This window comes from Acomys russatus, chromosome 15, assembly GCF_903995435.1.
Source record: "Acomys russatus chromosome 15, mAcoRus1.1, whole genome shotgun sequence".
In the NCBI taxonomy this organism is placed as follows: Eukaryota; Metazoa; Chordata; class Mammalia; order Rodentia; family Muridae; genus Acomys; species Acomys russatus.
In genome coordinates this window covers 16657399-16677712 of record NC_067151.1, presented here as the reverse complement: position 1 = coordinate 16677712, position 20314 = coordinate 16657399, and the positions used below count along the sequence as shown (strand labels likewise).

Genomic DNA, 20314 nt, shown 5'->3' with positions numbered 1-20314 from the left:
CCACTGAGCAGGGGAGAGAATAGGCCTGGACTTCTGGCCAGTCAGGAAAGGAGGCATTAGGAGAGGAAGTAGGGGATTTAGCCAGTGGAGAGGTCAGGAGACACCAGGAGAGAAGCTGGAGCAGGGAAACTACAAAGTACAAGCATCTCTGGGATGTAAGCTGTGAGAAAGCCAAATTAGCTTAGAGGGTTAAGAATAGAGTAATAACTGCTCAGTTTTTGTGCTGTAAAGTTTGTTTAAATAATGTAATAGTCTCAGTTATTTGTGTGATAGCCTGGTTAAGAGAGAAACTGAGAAACAAGCACAGTTTTATAAAAAGAATTGTAACATTGCTCAATTCATTTTATGAGGCCACAGTTACACTGATACCTAAACCACATTAAGACTCAACAAAGAAAGAATTACAGACCAATTTCTTTTATGAACATGGAAAAATACTCAATAAGATTTGCAAACAGAATCCAAGAACACATCAAAAAGATCATTCACCATGATCAGATAGGCTTCACCCCAGAAATGCAGGAATGGTTCAACATTATGAAATTCAGTAAATATATTCCACCTGTAGTGGTTTGAATAAAAATTGTCCCCAAAGGCCCATAGGGAGTAGGAGTATTAGGAGGTGTGGCCTTGTTGAAGTAGGTGTGGCTTTGCTGGAGGATGTATATCACTGTTGGTAGGCTTTGAGGACAGATCCAGCCAGGCCCAGTGTCTTACTCTCTTCCTGATGCCCATGGATCCAGATGTAGAATTCTCAGCTCCTCTCCAGCACCACGTCTGCCTGTGTGCCACCATGCTTCCTACTATGATGACAACAGACTAAACTCTAAACGGTAAGCCAGTCCCAATTAAATGCTTTGCTTTATAAGAGTTTTAAGGCCATCGTATCTCTTTATAGCAATAGAAACCCTAACCAAGACACCACTATGTAAATAAACAAAACAAACCAAAAAAGAAAAAGCCAACAACACAAGATCATCTTATTACATGCCAAAAAAGACTGACAAAATTTAACACCCCTTCATGATAAAAGTCCTGGAGAGATTAGTGATACAAAGGACATATCTAAACATAATAAAGACAATTTACAGTAAGCCTATAGCCAATATCAAATTAACTGGAAAGGAACTCGAAGTAATTCTACTAAAATCAGGAACAAGACAAGTTCATCCATTCTCCTCATATTTATTCAATACAGTACTTGAAGTTTTAACCGCAGCAATAAGACAACCAAAGGAGATGAAAGTGATACAATTTGGACAATAAAAATCCAATGTTTATTATGTGCAGATGATAGTATACGTAAGTCACACTAAAAATTCCACTAGAAAATTACAGCTGATAAATCAGTAGTTCTCTTATTTATAAACAACAAAAGGACCGAGAAAGAAATCAGGGAAATACCAGCTTTCACAAAAACCTCAACTAGCACACAGTATCTTGGGGTAACTCTAGCCAAGCATGAACTTCAAGACCCTGAGAGAGAAACTGAAGCTATCAGAAGATTGAAAGATGTCCCATGTCCATAGACTGGTAGGAGTACATAGGCAAAAAGGCCATCTTACCAAAAGTAACCTAGATTTTCAATGCAATCCTTACCAAAATTCTAACACAATTCTTTACAGATCGTGAAAGGACAGTTCTCATCTTCATATGAAAACACAAAAAAAACCCCAGGATCGCTAAAACAATCTTGAATAATAAAAGAATTTCTGGCAGCATCATCACCCCTGATTTCAAGCTGTACTAGAGTGATAGTAATAAAAACTGCATTCACTAAAGAAAACAAGCTATTTAACAAATGGTGCAGAAAACTGGATGTTGACATGCAGAATTAATGAAACAAGACACATTTTTCACATTCCACAGAAATTAGATACAAATGCTATCAAATATCTCAATTTGAAACCTGGAACACTAAAACTGTTATAAGAAAAGAAAGTTAGTACCCTCTAAGATATAGATATAGGAATAGTTAACTACTTTCTGATTAGAGCTCCCTTTGCCTAGGAGTTAAGGCCAACAAGGAGGACACATGAAACTAACAAGCTTTCATATAGCTAAGGAACCAATTGTGTGAAGAAGCAACATTCAGAATGAAAGAGAATCTTTATCAGCTATATATCTAACAGAGGATTCATATGTAGCATATACAAAGAACTCAAAAAACAAAGAGTTCTTAAAAGAAACAAAAAAGTGGTTAACAAGTATCTCATAGTGTCTACCATCCTTAACAATCAGGGAAATACAAATTAAAACAACTCTGAGATTTCATCTCATTCTAGTCTTAATTGCTAAGTTCAACAAAGCAACTGACAACAAATGCTGGTAAAGTTGTGGGGAAAGCAGAATCATGATTGATCCCCAACCCTCACTGCTGGGAATGGAAACTGATATAGCTACTAGGGAATTCATTATAAAGAATTCTCAAAAGCTAAAAATAAATCTACCATATGACCCAGCTACACTGCTTTCTTGTCATTTGTCCAAAGGACTCTACATCTTACTCTACAGATACTTGCTCATCAAAGCTCACTGGTATTCTATTTGCAATAGCTAGGAAATATCCTTTAACAAATGAATGGATAATGAACATATGATACATATACATTATGAAAAAATATTCAGCTATATAGGAAAATGAAATCATGAAATTTGCAGGTAAATCGGTGTACCTAGAAAATACTATCTAGTGGAAGGGAACCCAGACCAGAAAGACAAAGCCACACTTCATCTGCAGTTCCTAGATCCAAATCCTCAGATATGAGTATACAACATGGAGTAACCACAGGTATCAGGAAACTACAAAGGAACAATGGTGGGTAGAGGTGAGGGCTTGAAATAGCAGGATACAGGAGATATAAAGGGAGAAACAAACAAACAGAAAATGGGGAGGGAACAAGAAGTCAACTAACACCAAGGTTGTTTGATAAAGCCTTAAGGAATCATATTATCTTTTTTACTTATATAAAGTTATACACAATACATCTAAGTGTATGTGTGGATGTTTCTATCTGTAGCTTAAATGAAGTTATACCATTTGGTTGACAATGCTCCCACAAGAACCATAAACTAACAAAAACTCCAGTACCAGTCACAAGAGACCGCCTCTCAGGTAGTCATAGCAACCCAAATGACTCCTAAGCCAATATAGGGCCTCTCCAAAGTTAAAGGTAAGGCCCTATTCCTGAAGAAACCACACACTTAGGAAACAGGACTCAAGATTATTAGAGAGCTGTATCTAACATAAAAGCCTCTTTTCTGTGGTATAGCCCCCACTGTACCAGAAAGTACTGTATAAGGTACCATGGGAAGGAAGTAATTCATAGTCCTACCCAGCTGTGATAACTATAAAATATCACTACAATGACCAGCATGTTAAGATATCCATTAAGGTGCAATAGTGGCACTCACATGTTAGCAGTAACCACCAGCTGTCTAAGGTAAGGCCCACTCAACAAGAAGGAAATCATGACTGGTATTAGAAACATAGCTAGTAAGGTCATGGACCTTAAAAGAGAATTTACTACTACCACTTTGCTAGATCACATCATCCTAAATTTTATCCTTATATCCACAAGTAAGTGTAGCTATCCCATCTTGTCAAAGGAGCTTCTCTTTCAACGGCAAGTGGAGACCACTGATTGTAGAAAACCACAATTGGATACATGAAAGGTTAATGAAGTGTGGGGGAGCACAGCCCCAGATATATCTGCAGCACAGCTCCCGAATCTATGGCTCAAGGAATACCAAGGAAGCATTAAGGAATGATGAGTATCAGTGTCTACTCTGGGATGCTGATGGGCAGAGATGGCTTTGTGGGTGGGATGAAAAGATAAATACAAAAGAAAAGGAAGAAAAATCAGAAAATTCAAAATCGAAGTTCTATGAAGCTGCACTTGTACAACAAAATGTCTTCAAATGTCCCTGTATTCCTCATCCAGTAAAACAATCTAACTGTATGTGGATTAAGGTGCTTGTATATATCATTTAAAATATTACAGAAAAAAATCAGCAGCCATAAAGCTCCATCTATAGTGAAGAAAGCAATGCAGACTGCTTTAAAGGTAAGACCAGCAGAAGTTTCAACCTCTAACATGTTCCTCTGAGTAAAGGCTATTGTCTTTCTTTCTTTCTCCCGCCCCCCCCCCCCCCCCCCGAGAGAGGGTTTCTCTGTGTAGCCTTGGCTGTCCTGGAGTCATTCTGTAGACCAGGCTGGCCTTGAACTCACAGCGATCCGCCTGCCTCTGCCTCCCAAGGGCTGGGATTAAAGGCATGTGCCACCACCGCCCAGCTAAGGCTATTGTTTTAAGGAAGCAACTGAAACCTGAAATCATGCCTCCAGAGACCATGGAAGAGTGTTGGGGTAGGGAGTTGGAGGCTGTTAGAGCATCACATACTTATTACAGGTTTGTAGAGGCATCTTTAGATACCACAGAAGATGACAAGGACTTTTTACCTGATGTATGTCTGAGTTACCAACACACTACATATTAAGTGAACTTCAACTCTAGTTACAAAAGTGGTAAACATTAGTAGTACAGTTCCAGCTAGGATCAAAATAATAAAGAATAATGTGTCACATCAGCACATGAAACCAATGGAATCCCAGTAGTTGGAGCATGTCTGTATACCTGTTGTTTCTCTTTTGCTTCTTGGCTATTATATCAGCTTCCCCCTATTTTGCTCATGGAGACAGTAAAGAATCCTGGTGTAAGATCTTCTAGTTGTGGGCCCAGTTAGCAAGGAAAATGAGCTTTGCTTCTTTATAACCACACAGATATATTCTATCACATGTTTAAAAGCCATTGTGGTGGTACATGTGTATAGTCTCAGCACTCAGGAGGCTACGGTATAGGAGGATCATATATTTGAGTTGAACCTGGGATAATGAGACCCTTGCTATCTTATCCTCAGAAAGAGTCTGTTTGAGCTGCTATCACTAAAAACTTCTCAATTCTCTTTTAGGTTTCAATAAATAGAAGATAAAGTATTTCCTTTAAATATCAGCACCCCTTTTTCTAACTTAATTACATTATTATAAAAAAAAAAAAAAGACTAGTTTTTTTAATTTAGAGAGACTTATATAAAAAGAAAACAAAATTAAGCTCTAAGCCAGGAAAAAGGAAATTTCCTGAAAATATTCTGAGTGATATGTAATAGTTTATAAACAAACATTAACTTTTACTTTTGAGAAATACTACATATCTTTAACAACAACAAACCCCACTTAACATAGACATTACAAGTATTAAGACAGCTGAAATAAATCATTTACTATGAAATATAAGCTTAATGACCTAAAACTGAAAACAATATCTCAATAAAATATCATTATGAGTATTTAAAAATTCTAAGATAAAATATGGAAATTTTAGGCAAGCTGCAAATACTTAGTATTATAAAGATCAAATGTGATTTTCTGGTTATAAAAAAGATTCCTGAAACACTTGCTCTGCACTTATAAAGAAGAGTACATGTACGTGAGCTGTGCTGTTGAATCTGACAAGAACTCTGTGGGCAAGGTCGGCATCTGGTCTTACAGCTTCCTCACTCCATAATCTATGTAGTTACCCATCATGCAATTTCACACAGTAAAAAATGTTTGTAACACAGAACAGTTTTCATATAATGAGACTAGAAATATAATTAGAAATTATATTAAGACCAAGTAAAATTAAGCGATCATATTAATGCCTGTGTGACACATTTTATAAATTTTAAAAAAGAAATCACAGGGTCCCTCAAGTTGAAAAAATTCCCAAATTTTGTAATTCCTCTGAAGATGGAGAAGCAAATGGTTTATTCAAGAATTATGAAGACCTAGCCTGAAGAAATAGAAATTTTTGGCACAAAATAAACAGTGTTGAGTATTAAAAGCTAAATCATCATTACCGTAAGTGTAATCCTTCATAGATACAGGTTTATCTTGGATACCAGCCTTGAGGTACCAGCCAGCCATGTACAGGGACAGATTTTCCTACAGAGGGGTTTATATACTTCGCTATAAAATACTGTTTTAAGCTTGCTGCCCACTCTACATCCACTTCCTTCCTGACTAATGCTTCTTGAAAGATGACAGCAGTTTTAAACACCTACCAAGTAGCCTGTAATACAGGAATGGCGGCACAATGTGTTCTGGCAGGTGACTTGCTGTGGGGTAAGCAATCATATATCTAATACAGCCCTAGGAAAGTTCATTTGGTGTGTTCTTCCTAAATTAAGTAAAAATTGAAGTGTGGAAACGCAGAAAGTCTCCAAGAACTGGGCATGTATCACAGTTTGTTAAGTTTTAAAAACAAAGTTAGAATGAACAGTAGTATAACCTTTGTTTACTTCTTAACTAAGAGACTTGAATGAAAAAGTTGGCTGCTGCATTTCTCCATTTTACAAACATTTTTATTCCAGTATCTTCCAAACCACAGCTTTGAACCTGACCAGCAGGTACTAAAGAATGCTGGAACACAGAAGCACTGAAGAATTCAGGACATAAAGAGAACAAAACCACATGAAGAACTGGACCCTGGGCATGAGACAGTCACTTCCCCTTAGTGTAAAAGCACTTAAATTCCCTAAGCAGACTTCTATTGATGTCTGAGTATACAGCAGTGTCTCCCAAGGGCTTCACTCCTCTAGTGCCATGACTGGCATCTGTAAGCCACACAAGAAAGTATTTAGAGTACTGGTTTCCAAAAACAATTTAAAATAATCACAGCCATGAAAAGTATCCATCAGTCAAACTCTTAAAGGATTCCTATACAAGAATGATGAAGACCACACCCTACTCTCCCTTATTAAAAGATGAGAAGTGACTCTTTTAAAAAGTGAAATGATTTGGTGAAACTCAAATTATAGTGAAGAGCTATGATGGATTTTAGTTTTTCACCAAGTCAGTTTGCTTAGCAAGTACACCCTAAAGTATGAGAGAGGGGTGAGGAGAGAAGTGAGCTGGCTGAAAGTCTGACATACCTACCTTCATTATGCAAGAAGTATACTGAAGTGCTGGCTTCCTGCTCTGAAGGGTCCTTTTGTAATTCTCTTACATCAAGGCTGTACATAAAGTTTTGCCCTAGAAGTTATACATAAGAGTTCATGCTCTATACACAACCCACTTAACTAATAATATGGTAATCCACAGAGGTACTGTGGATTTCTTTATGTCCAACAGATGAGAGGGCAGATCTTATAGTCACAGAGTGCAGCTTATCTACCTGAAATGTAAAATATAAATCTGTCTGTTTAATAAACACTTATTTCTACACAAGGTAGTGTGTTCAGTACTATGATCGACATGAAGGTGAACAAGACAAAAAGGATGTAGGTTTCTACACACATAAAGGCTATGCTTACATAAAGGTCAGCTAGATGTGGAAAGAACTGACATATATCAAGTGTGCTAAGTAATAAGCTTTATACTGTACCAGGAAGACTTCACCAAGCACGATAAAGGAACCCTATATTTACATAAAGATGTTTAGCCAGCTTGCTAAATATGGCACCAGTCTAACAGTAACATACATCTGATAACAATGCTCACTACATTTCCCCAAGGTCTTCCACCAGGCAGACTACATCTAAGTTCACTTCTAAGTCTGACCTACTGTTTCCACTTCATCTTCTACTCCTTACATGTAATTCTGTCCTCAGCCTAGACTGTAGGCCACATTATACTTCCATGCATCCCTGCCTTCTATTTGCCATAATCACTGTACTTGAGGAAACCCTAGAGACTGACAGTAGGACTCAGATCAAATGTTTCCACTGGCCACCAACTGTCCCTTTCACTTCCAGCTTCTGCGTCCTGCTTCTTTCCTCCTGTAGCCCACACTGTGCACATCACAGGATCTGGCCATGTAAACATTTCAATACAAAATTGAGTTTTTATGTGCTGTCTTCTCTAAACTGTAAATATTATTCACAATAAGTGGGAAATGAAATAAATGAATTAAAATCTCACAGATTCTCAACTTCAAATAGGTTATACTTCAGGGAGGGGGGAATTTTAAAAAGGTAAAGACAATTACTTATAAAGAGAAATATAATACCATATAGTACATAGTAAATCCATTGCATATATTTTACTTTGTTAAACTACTATTACAGGAATAAGCAAAACTTCATCAAATGTTTGGAGAGACCAAGGCATGAAGAGGTCATGAGTCTTTCAGAAGGAAAGCAAGATCTAGTTTTTGGTATTGAGTTTATTGCTTGCTAGGATTAGACAACTTAGTTGCTTTTGCTTAGCTCTGGTTCTTTAGATATGCAACTATTTACATGGAGTCAGGGTATTCATATAATGTGTAAGAAAAGACAAAAGTCACAGAGTGCCATTTTAATTAGTGAAGCCAGTATTTTTGGTTGGAAAACAAGGCAGACTCGCTTGTGCATACTAGGGGGTCTCCAAGAGGTGTAGATCTAGCCTCTGTCCAAGAAAGTCGAGGGGAGATGAGGTAGCAGCTCATATTAAGGCTGTGAACAATGAACTAAGGGTAAAAAAGTTAGAAACAGGAGTACAGGAGCTTAGAGGAAAGGTCACTCTGGGAAGGTGCTTGTGACACTCTGAAGACATACTAGTGATGTTAGTAGGGGGAGCAGGAAAAGAACACTGAAATTCTGGTGCTAGACTTTAGGATGAAAGCTCCAGGAAGAGCAGAGCAGCATTAAAAAAGATCTCAAATGGGAATGGAAGGCTAGTTGGTTATGGCAGTGGATATTCACAGGGCTCTTTGTTGCAGTGATGTGCTTTGTGCACTGTAGTGACAGAAGGGCCCTGCAGTAGGTTGTTTTCTACTACACAAGTGGAGAACCTGAGACACCAAAAAGCTTTCCTGTCCTGATGATCAATTCTTGTTTCGATCTTAGATATGTCGTTAGGCAGACTGGTCAGATGAACAGTAAATGTATACAGGACACTCAGACACAGGTTCTGACTGAAGTGTGGTAAGCAGTGCATTTCCAACAGGGGAAATACAGACATTGTAACTCACAGTTAATTGTTCTTATTTTCACTCTATAGGAGAGATGTCAATAGGAACATTAGTGAGACAGAAAATAATTCAAGGTTGTCCTTTTCGTAGCTGTTAACAGCTTATCCACAGTGAACAGAACCTTCGTGAATTAATGAGGCTCATTGGGGGATATTCCTCCCACCCATGTCAAGCAGGTATGGAGACTTAAAAAACTTTTATTAGACCCAAGGCTGGGGGCATGAACTACAAAACAGATTTTTAAGTAATATTTATTTGAATATTGAAACAAGGATAAACAGCTAAAGTATATATGAAGTTAAGGCTTAAGAAACTTTATAAAATAAATAATACAAATAATTATCCTGTTTTCAGAAAAGTTTATCTAGTCATTATGCCAACACAAAATATATTACCACTTAGCAGCAAACTGACATTTTAGTGGTCAATACAAATACCAAGCTGAGAAACTGCAGAATAAGCAAAGGGAAGCCCTCTAGCGAGTGCCAGGCTTGCTTCTTGGTGTTCTTATATTTGTTATCCCATTTAACCCACAAAACAAATTCAATCACATAACAATTTTATATAAGGGAACTAGGAGGTAATTACATCTTGAAGCACACTGGAAGAGCCAGGGTTCTATTAAAGTCAACTGATAGGCAACATCCAAACTTACACAAGCCATCTTGCCACTTTAACTCTGAGGGAAGCTGAATCTGTAAATCCCGATAAACACCAATTGTCTGTAGTAGTTACAAAAAACAAAACCAACCAACCAATACAGATGCTCCTTGACTCATGATAGTGCCACATCTGAGAAGGCTGAAAAGATGGACCCCCCTCCCCGCATCAAGTCCACCTTACCTGCTGACTATAACAGCTGGGCACTCCATGGACCAACAGTTTAAACCTGTGGTCTGCATGGATGACTGGGAGCCCAGAACCCTACAGAGTAACTACAGCTTGGTAAAGATCAAGTCAAGCCCAGTGTGATGGCTCACACCTGCAATGTAAGCACTGGGAGTCAGTTGCATGGGGCAGGGGAATTATTATGCTCTGAAGCTAGTCTGGGCCACATAATGAGTTCCTTCCAGGCCAGGCCAGTCAGAGCTATATAGCAAGATCCTGTCTCAAAAGACAAAAACCCTATAACAAAGAAGCAAATGAGTAGATAATCAAAACTCGTGATAGGAAGTATGGATTGTGGCTTCTACCAAATATTCATACTTTTTCACCATCAATCAAGCTGACAAACCTAAAGTGAATCCATTCTAACTTGGGGAGACATTTTTATAAATGCCTCTTACTTAAGTAACCACCGGAAAGAGAAGGTAACATCTAAATGCAAACAAAAATTCAACCCAAATGCCACAGAGCCAGTGGCTTTTGTCCTGTGCTAGCAATTTGCCCAAAACATGGAAATAATTTATCACAAACAGCAATGAGGCCAGCTACAGTCTACATTCAGAGATAAACGTTTTCTAAAACGAACCAGAACAATTTGATTAAAGAATGGTTACCTGCTACAAAACAACTTTGAACAGAATAAAAAGAAAACAACCATTACAAAAACAAAACAAGAAAAAGGAAAAGGAAAAAGACTCATTTCCTTTCGAGATGAATTTCCATCTGCTTAGGGCCACACTGTCCCATTAGCCAAAACAACACAATGTTCCAGAGGAACCCCAGACAGCTGATTACTCCCACCCTATTTCTTTCTGCTATACAATTTATATCAGGTACCTACAGCACCAAGCACACAGAGGAAGGAAGCAGAACAGTGGTTCTCAGGAACAGAGGGTTGCTGGGATCCTTTAATACCATTCCCCATGTTGTGGTGACCCCCAATCACAAAATTATCTTCATTACTACCTCACAACTTTAATTTTGCTTCTTTTATGAATCATAATGCAAATACCTCTGTTTTCTGATTGTCTTAGGCAACCCCTGTGAAAGGGTCATTCAAACCCCCACAGGTTGAGAACCACTGTGCTAGCACTTCCTCTAGGATGCTCCTGGGGATTAATGTAGGCTTTACTTTGCATGTCCTCTCCAGGAGGGAAAATGGAATATCTCAGGGGAGTTACAGGGTCTGCTTCAAGACAAGGCTTTCATGGAAGGACGCTGACTAGGTAAAATGAAGATACTTAATTTGAAAACCTCGACCAATCCCAGTCATTAAGAAAATCATCTCAACCTCAACCACAGCTATATTGTTTTAATTAGACATGAAAAGAAATGTAAACAATACTTGAACATTTTCTAAAACACCAACGTAACTGTCAAGATTTTCTTATCTCCACCTCTCATGGGGTGGATACTATTTAGTCAAAAACAAACAAACAAAAAAACCAACTTATGTAAGTACACATTTCATTGGTCAATTCCTATTGACAAGACAAATGGAAGTCTATTTTTCCCAGCTGTAACTTGTCTTTTCTTTTGCCTCCCACTTTATCAAGCATTTATAAACACATTGTGACTAAAGGATATGGTCTTACCCTAGTGAGAAAATCAATCACTCAAAACAGAGTTTACAAAGTACTAAGTGTGAAGTATCAGATGACCGCGGTTATCATCTTAAATTCATTTTAACTATTAAAAAAAAAAATCAAACCTAATTTTGGCCTTCAAACACTGTAGAACTGTTGTCACTCTGATGAAAAGACAGACAAAAAGAGAGAGAGAAAGAGAGAGAGAGAGAGAGAGAGAGACAAAGATGAGATCTTACATTTTTGTCTAAATTTAAATTGACTGTTAAATTTCCTGTTTGTCAGTTTTAAAACTTAAATATATTTTTAAATATATCTGTAAACTGCTTAACGCTTTAAACCACCCACCCACCCATTCTACCTTCCCATTCCACCAAATACTCCATTCTGGGGGAAGCCCGTCTCCTCTGAACTGGACAGCTCAGTGCAGCTCTGGGATATTCCTAACATATTATAACCATAAATTAAAAGAGGTCAGAGTGGCCTCTCAAACAATGAGCACGGGACATCAGAACACAGCCTAGGAAGCATAGGATTCATTACTGGTTTTCTGTGGCAATTTGTACAAAACTGGATATAAAAACAGATCATAAATGTGCTTACATTTTTAGATAGAGTAAGATATGTATTGTATGAGAACTTGCTAGCTGGTGTAACTGCTGGCACCAAATGAGATTTTTCTTTCCAGCCAGATTAAATCTCACAGACATTCATTTCTGTTTTGGACTATCATGAATTAGTTCAATATGAAAGGCATATTAATGCCTTGTTAACTTTAACTACTCTTCCATTTGTTCAAATGAAGGATTTATAGTTTCTTCTTGTTCTTCTAACTTGCCATGTTATATACTCAATGCCAGGCCCTACACTTGCATCAAAAGCCCACTTTAGAAATGCTTGAGTCCTCTGTCATATTAACTACACGCTAAGGAGGTGATCATAAAGACTTCCATTTCAGAAGGGACTCAGGTCAGTGCACTCCAATTGCTTCTCACAGCTCAGAAGACAAAGCAGTAAGTAGCGTGACATTTATGTTGCTATTTGCTATGATTACATGAGACACTAAAGCCAACTCTATGGAAATTTGCCTGATAATATGTGTATATCTTTTTGGTTTTCACAAAATGTGGATGAAAATAGTAGATAAAACAGTATGGAGTGAGCACCTATTAGCAACCCATAATCAAAAGAATATGTAATTTCTTATTTAAAATATTAAATTACCAGTAAAATCCACATCAGTGGTGTTCTAAAGCTAATTCTGTGCTGCAGTATATGGTATATACTTTTTGTAAGAAATATGTATATATATATATATTATATATATAATATTAAAAAATATATACATATATGTATGAGTCTGGGAATGTGGTTCAGTGGTAAAGTCCTTGCCTAGCATACATAAGGACCTGGGTACAATTCTTAGCACTGGGAGGAGGGAGTGGTACATGTAGAAAAGCTACACAATTTCTTTAACAAATTTTACTTTGTTTAAAAATAGGCTAAGAGGAAGATTTTCTAAGGAGAGGGAAAATGCTTATCTTCCATACATAAACATGATCTTAGGGTGTTTAGAGGTCTTGCAGTTATAGCTGACAGTTCTTTTCTGTGGTTAAGGGCACACAGTTCCTTTTACTGCTTTTTTGAGATATCTTTTTGTGATAAAAAGTGCATCAGAATAATTAAAAATGTCAACAATAATAAAAAGATAGTCTATCTCTTTGAAAAGTCATTTATGTTCATGGCAACCTAATATCACCTCCACAAGAAAATAACTGAAAAGTCTATTCTGCCCTCCTAATTGGTAGTTTAACAAAAGGAACCAAAGTTCAGTAAAGCATGTAGCTAGAACCGGAGTCAGGAAGGCTAATGAAGTCAGCATCTTCCAATCCAGTGTTCCTCCCACTGTGCTATGGCATACTAAATAATGCTTTGACAAATCATCAGAACAAGGATTAAAAACAAACAAACAAACAAAAAAACCCCATGAGGTCAAGTAAAGTGTAATGTGATTTTAAGATCTGTTGGTTCAGTCACTTCAAACAGGTATTAGAAGGAAGCAGCTTCTTTTGCTTAATGACCACAAGTTCCTGCTTCCCTTCCACCCCAATTTTTTTGGGAGGGTATGTGGGGGGTATGGGGTATGGGAGTTTGTTTAAGGGTTGAACCCAGGGTCTTTTGTATGCTAAACATGTGTTCTACCTCTGAGCTACATCTGTATTTTGGGGAATTATCTTACCTCTGCTCCTGAGTAAGTGTCAGTTTGGAGGACGAGCTCATCCAGGTCAACCTCATTACTGATCGGCATCGAGTGGAACTGCAGGTTCAGTATCTCCCTTCTTGTCGCTGCATCTGGTAAGGGCACGTAAATGATCCTGTCAATTCTTCCAGGACGCATCAAAGCCTAAAGAGATGGAACAGGGAGGCTTAGCTATGCTCAGAACTGACACCTCATATCAAGGCAGTCAGGAAAAGAGAACACCTACCTTTTCAGAAATATCACACGACACGACTGTTATCTTCAATAAACAAGTAAGACAAGAACTAGATGTTATATAATCTAATATATACACAGTGTTTAGTTGATTTTTGAAGAAAGGGAAACAGTATTTCTGGGAAATTGTCTTTCTGTACTACTGACAAGGTAAATAGAAAATGGTAACATTTAGGGAAATGTGCATATGACTTGTACTTATTATATGAAAAAAACAAAATCCAAAGCTTCCTTCAATAACTCTTAAAAATGCAGGCTAAGCTATCTGCTGTTTAGGAAGCCTTAAAAATAGCATGGCTATGATAAAGGAATAGGCTCAGAGATAAATTTAGTCAACTGAATATTTTTGACGTTTTACTGTAGGCTAGCATCTGTGTTATGCCAGGCCTAATAAACTTACTTACTCAGGAAGTTTATGAGCATGTGCTACTTACTCACCAGATAGCTTTGGTATTAGAAAAATGTGTAAAACATACATGTGCAAAGCTGTCATAACAATTATGAGAACTTACGAATAAGAACCACGAAAGATGTTTTAAAGGAGTGAATTTTATGGCATATGATATCTCAATAAAGGCACAGAAATAGATGCTTATCTTCTGAGTGACTGAAGTAGCATTTAGATGGAGAGATCAAAAAGGCTTTGTTCAAAAGGTAACTTATGCAAATGCCTGAAGAAACTAGCTACATGAAGAGATGTTGGAAGAACATTCAAGGTAAAGCGAAGATCAAGGACAAAGGAAAGCCAAGTGGCACATGGTAGGAAAAAAAAGAAGCCTGGAGGCTCCATGGCAGAGTAAATAATGAAAACAAGAGGTAAGAAGTAAGGTCAGAGAAACACACACTGTACAAAGTATTTTTCTGTTTAAGTTAGAAGCAGAAAGATAAGATGATGAAATTTACATTAAAAGATCACTCTTGTGGAACAATATAAAAAAGTCTACTACGTCATAATCAGAAAGAACATTTGGAGGAACAACAGCAACAACAAATGTGAAGAATTAAGGACCTAAAATTTTTCCAAAAAGACAAGCAAACACAAATTTAGTCAAGAAACTCCAACAGGATAGAAAGAAGTATCAAGAGTATCTTGAAGACAGGTACACAGGGGGACCCTAGAATCACTAATCATTGGAACACAATCCAAGAATGGAGTCGTGGGAGGGGAATTCCGAGTGCTTATGAGAAAACTCTAAGAAAACAAACAAGAGTCTTGTGACCTCAGTTTCTTCAAACACTGGATTGTTCTTGGATTGTGTTTCCGGGCTCCTCTGAGGTGTAGCAGACAGGAGTGAGTTTACTTCAGCTGTTGTTACTCATGTGCCTCTATGAAAAACGTGGTTTTGCCACATGTAGCTTATCCTTGCGACTGCACACTTTACTCTGGTGACTCTTCTTAACCCTCAGAGTATAAGTTGTCTGATGCTCTAAAATAAAGGTGGCTGTTGCATGAGACTTTAGTCTGCCTCATTTTTTAGGCCGCACTCTTCAAGGTTCACACTGCTAACTAGAGCAGTGAACAACTAGTAACTCCCCAACCCAATATACAGGGAGCTATCAGGGGAGTAACATTTTTAAAGTGCTAAGACAAAAATGTTACCCAGAACCCTAACTCATAAGAAAAATAACCTTCAATAATGAAGGATAAACAGGGTTATTTTCAGATAAAAGAAAAAAACAACCGCAATAAGAACAAAAGGGTTTTAGGAGATATCACAGAAATGGCTAAGAAGCCTTACAGATGGAAGGCAAATGATATAAGACAGAAAACAAAACCTTCAGCAAGAAATGAAAAACATTGGAAATTAAATATTTCAAAAAGTGCAGATTCTGAGCGGGTAGCGCTCGCCTGTAATCCCAGCACTGTTTGGATGAAGATACTACAGGCAGAGGCAGGTGGATCTCTGCAAGTTTGAATCTAGCCTAGTCTACAAAGTGAGCCCAGGATAGTCAAGGCTAATATAACACAAAGGACCGTTTTAGAGCTGGTCTTGTGATAAAATGACAGTAATACCATCATTTAGAGGCGAAGGCAGCACACACAAGTTCAAGGCTCACCTATAGTAGAGGAGAAGTTTAAAACTAGCCAGGGTTACTTAGTAAATCCCATGTTAAGTGAAAGGAGAGCTAGCTTCAAATGCTCAGAATAAAACCAACAAAACCAAATGCAAGCCCCACAACAAAATATTAAAATTATACAGCTATTTCAGAACACAGAAAGGAACACTCACTAAATTGTGTTATAACGTTAGGCTATTAACTTTAAACTTGTCAAAGGTTATTACAAAGAATGAAAATTACAGAAACATGGCTTTTATAAATATACACTACCAAATCTTCAAAATACTGGCAAACATAATCTGATTTATAAAATGAATTAATAATCAAAATCAAGCATATCCAGGAGTTATTTCTAGAACCAAAGGTTGGGCTAGTATCTAAAATTAATCAGAGTACTTCACTGTATTGATTAAAAAAGTTAAAAAAAAAAAAAAAAAAAAGGTCATTTTGACATGTACGGAAAAAAACACTTGGAAATCAATTAAAGACGCACTCATGATGCTAAATTCACTAAACTCTCAGCAAACTGATAATAGGAGAAATTTGCAATACGACAAAAGGTATTTCTTTACTGAACACCTGTAGCCAGAAACATATTTAACACTAAAATACCGAATGTCACCTACCATCTCTTATGCTGAAGAGCTTAACAGAGCAGTAAGGAAGGAGGGAATATAGAATATGTAATATGTAAAAGTACATTAAGAAGACATGTTTATGTAGAAATTCTAAAAACAAATAAGTAAATAAATAAATCCTATAAAACAGGGATAACAACACCGCACAGTACAAGTTTAGTATTTCGAAAAATCAGTTGCTTCTATACAACAAACAGCAAAACCTCTTACTTTAAATACATTATAAAACTCAAACATAACCTGGAAGTAAAAACAAGAATTCTGCATAGAAAAATACAGAACACTCTTGAGAGAAAATAAAGAAGACCTAAACGGTTATGCCATTTTTGTAGATTAGAATATTCACCATTACTAAAATAATTATTTCAAAACTTATCAATAGATTGCATACAATTTCAATAAGATTTTTTAAATAAAGTGACAAGGTAACTGAGATTTATACATAAATTCAGGTGACTGAGGACACTAAGAGCCACTCTGCCGTTCTAGTACTGGGTATTTCACCTAGGGTCATATATAGGTTAAGCAAGTGTTCTACCATGGAACTACAGTCTATTCTTCAAAATAACACTTGAAGAACTTAGCAGCCGAAGAAAGACAGTGTGAGAGAACGAGGTTACATCTGTAGAGAACAAGATGGTATAAGTTTCCATGTTGATTCTGAAAGCAAATGACAAAGGAACTATTTTATGAAAGGATGCTGCTACAGTGTTGTCATGGTTTAAAAAAAAAAAAAAATCCTGATGGCAGGAACTTAGCCCTGGTCAGGAAGCAGAGATGAGTACCCAGGTCTCTTTATCCTTTTCTTTGTCTGGTATTTTTGGTAAGTCTTCCCATCTCAATTAACTGACTCTTAAAAACAAACAAACAAACAAAAACAAAACAAAACCAAACCTCTCATAGGCACACTCAGAGGTTTGTCTTCTGGGCTACTCTTAAGTCTTGTTGACAACCAATATTAATCACCCAGACTACATACTGTATAGTTACATTTACACGAAATATTGACAAATCTAATCTCAAGCAACAAAAAACAAAGCAGTCTTTTTAGTGAGCCCAAGTGAAATGTTCTTTAACTTGGCTAGACATGGTTTTATAAGTTTACACATGAACTGAACCACACATAAAACCAGGTCCAATGTCTTCTATGTACATTATAAGAAAGCAATACGAATTTAAAGACGTTAAGAACTGTTAAATTTGCTAGATGCTCAGTATTTACAAATTAATGAACTTAATGGCAACAGAGATATTGTCAGATGATCTTTTCTGAAAAGACTATTTTCTCTAACTAAGCAGTTTGGGAATTTATATAAGAATCATTTAAGAGATAACAACTTGTAAAGTGTCAAAGAACAACCACTATAATTTGGTCATAAGTGTAAGTGAAAATGCAAAGGAATAGTTATTACAACTGTTTCAATTCCACAGCAAATACTTATTCATTTTCAATTAATACACAGTACTAATGCTGAGAGTTTGCTAATATGTGTGGGTCAGCGGCATCCTGTCTCACGCCAGTGCTAATAAAACAGTCTAGTCAGTGATAATAAGAGTAAGGGGCTTTAGTTAAGTATGTTTGCAAAACACTGGGCAGGAGAAAACTGAAGGGTTATGTTTCTTTCAAAAACATTTAATTTTTAGTTATGTGTACGTATGTATGTTTCTGTGTGGGTATGAACACGTAAGTACAATTACCTAAGAAGGTCAGAAAAGAGAGTCAGATCCCCTGGAGCCAGAGTTTCAGGTGGAAACTTAAAAACAAACAAACAAACAAACAAAATCAAAGATAAACAAGTCTTTCTCCCACTGCCCAAATATCAACTTGGACTGAGCCCTGTTTAATTGTTGGGGAAGCAGCTGTAAACAGGCTGATCTTTTTTCCCTGTAAAACTAATAAATTTCTTGGTAGTTTAAATTTCCTTTCTAATGCTTAAAAGAACGACACAGCAAAGAATACAGAGCATAAACATTGGCTGGGTGCTGGATTGCCCAGCATGCACTTGTACTGTTCTGCTGAGGCTGCTCCAGGGCAAGGCAGGCCGAGTGCATGTCAAATCGTCTGGCCTGCAGCCAGAGAGGCCTTCTCTGGTCTGATCTTGTCAGTGAAAGTCATTCTTTGAAAACAGCAGGAAAGAACCTTCCTTCCTATAAAACTCTGAACAGTTAACACACTTCCTAGCACTTTGTTTTAAGCACTGTTCTGGAATATTAGAGTAGGTATGCTCAGAGTGATGAGAATTCTGTGAAATCAGCTTGGCACTTGATGAAGAACCCTTCCAGCTGTAAAGTCACCTGGGATACTGTAGCATCTTCATCCAAACAGTTTCAATCACTGCCTTTTCTTTCTTTTTCCACTTTGTATGTATATGCGTGTATGTGAGTTTTTACAGGAATCATCTTAACTGCTCTGGCTGATATGGCTAGTGTTACTGGCCAGCTTCCTCTGGGGATTTCATGTTTCTAGTCTTACTGCATGAGTAACAGGAGGGCCATAACAGCAACCCAGCATTTACATGGGTTTCTGGGGATCAGAACAAGGCAAGTTTGCTGTAACTGCTGAGCCGTCTCCCCAAGCCCTAACTAACTGCATTGTCTAAGAACTCATTCAAGTTCTTGGACACGTCTATACTTTTCTAACAGCCTTGATGTCTATATTATGTATGAGAATAAAGGGACTCTAATCAGATGGGCAGTGTACATCTGACAGGCTCCTCAAATACTTAGATATACAACGTTTTCACTTTTGTAAACAGAGGCAGCCACTTAATTCTGCTTCTGTGTCTAGATAAGGAATTACAGCGTCACTATACAGCCCTTTGTACGTGAACATATGCACATATGTATCTTACAGTACAAGCATGGACCCTGAGCCTTTTGCATGTTAAGGAAGTGTTGTCTACCAGAGCCAGATGACCTTTAAAATGAGCTTCTAAGACCCCATTTCTAAGGTTCTAAGTGGCATCCTTCATAGCTTACATGACCACTAAAGAAAATATGCTCCTTATAAAACCAATATTCTTTCTCCTTCTGATTTGTACATAAAGAATTCAAAACATTGCAAGTTTTTTTTTTTTTCTTGGTGAAGCCCAATGCTAGTTACAGGTTCCATTTCTGTTTCAAAAATTTTACAATTTATCTCTTGTAAGTTTTGATTTTTATCAAACACTCAAATTTAATTGAATCAGTATAGAATACTTATGTAGTTCAAAATATTAAAAAAGACACTCTGAAACCAAGAATGATATTATTCGCAGCACGCATGAGGCTGAGTCAGGAAGATTGCTCCAAATTTATGCCAGCCAGAGATACATATAAAGACCCTATCTTGAAAAACCAAACCAAAGCAAAGAAGCAAAAGAATCAGGACCTACTGGCTTGGGTTCCCTGAATGTGAGAAGGGGCATGTAAATAGAGGGTGTGCACTCCTCTAGGACAGAAGGGCAGCCAGGCTCTCACCCATCAACCAAAACAGAGTGAGTCACCCACCCCATTCATGGAGGAAACCTCCAGAACAGGGGAAAGGTAAATGCTTGCTAACAGCTCTGGTCTGTTTCAAAGAAACCATTAACTTTATCCTAGTCAGTTCTCTTTTCCTCTAAATCTAGCAGAGTAGCACATGTGGTTAACACTACTCCCAATCTCTACTGGCATCATAGCTAC

General features: G+C 37.4%; 1 protein-coding gene across 3 annotated transcripts in view; it reads right to left on the bottom strand.

The window, feature by feature from the left end:
• Positions 1-20314, bottom strand: part of Spata5 (spermatogenesis associated 5) — a 161181-nt gene that overhangs the window by 33742 nt on the left and 107125 nt on the right. For 2 of the 3 annotated variants that reach the window (XM_051157081.1, XM_051157082.1), the window contains exon 15: positions 13698-13862. In XM_051157081.1, coding sequence (XP_051013038.1) covers positions 13698-13862 — 165 coding nt within the window. Of the gene's footprint in view, positions 1-11583; positions 11623-13697; positions 13863-20314 lie in introns of all 3 variants that reach the window. The other variant, XM_051157083.1, reaches the window with a different exon arrangement.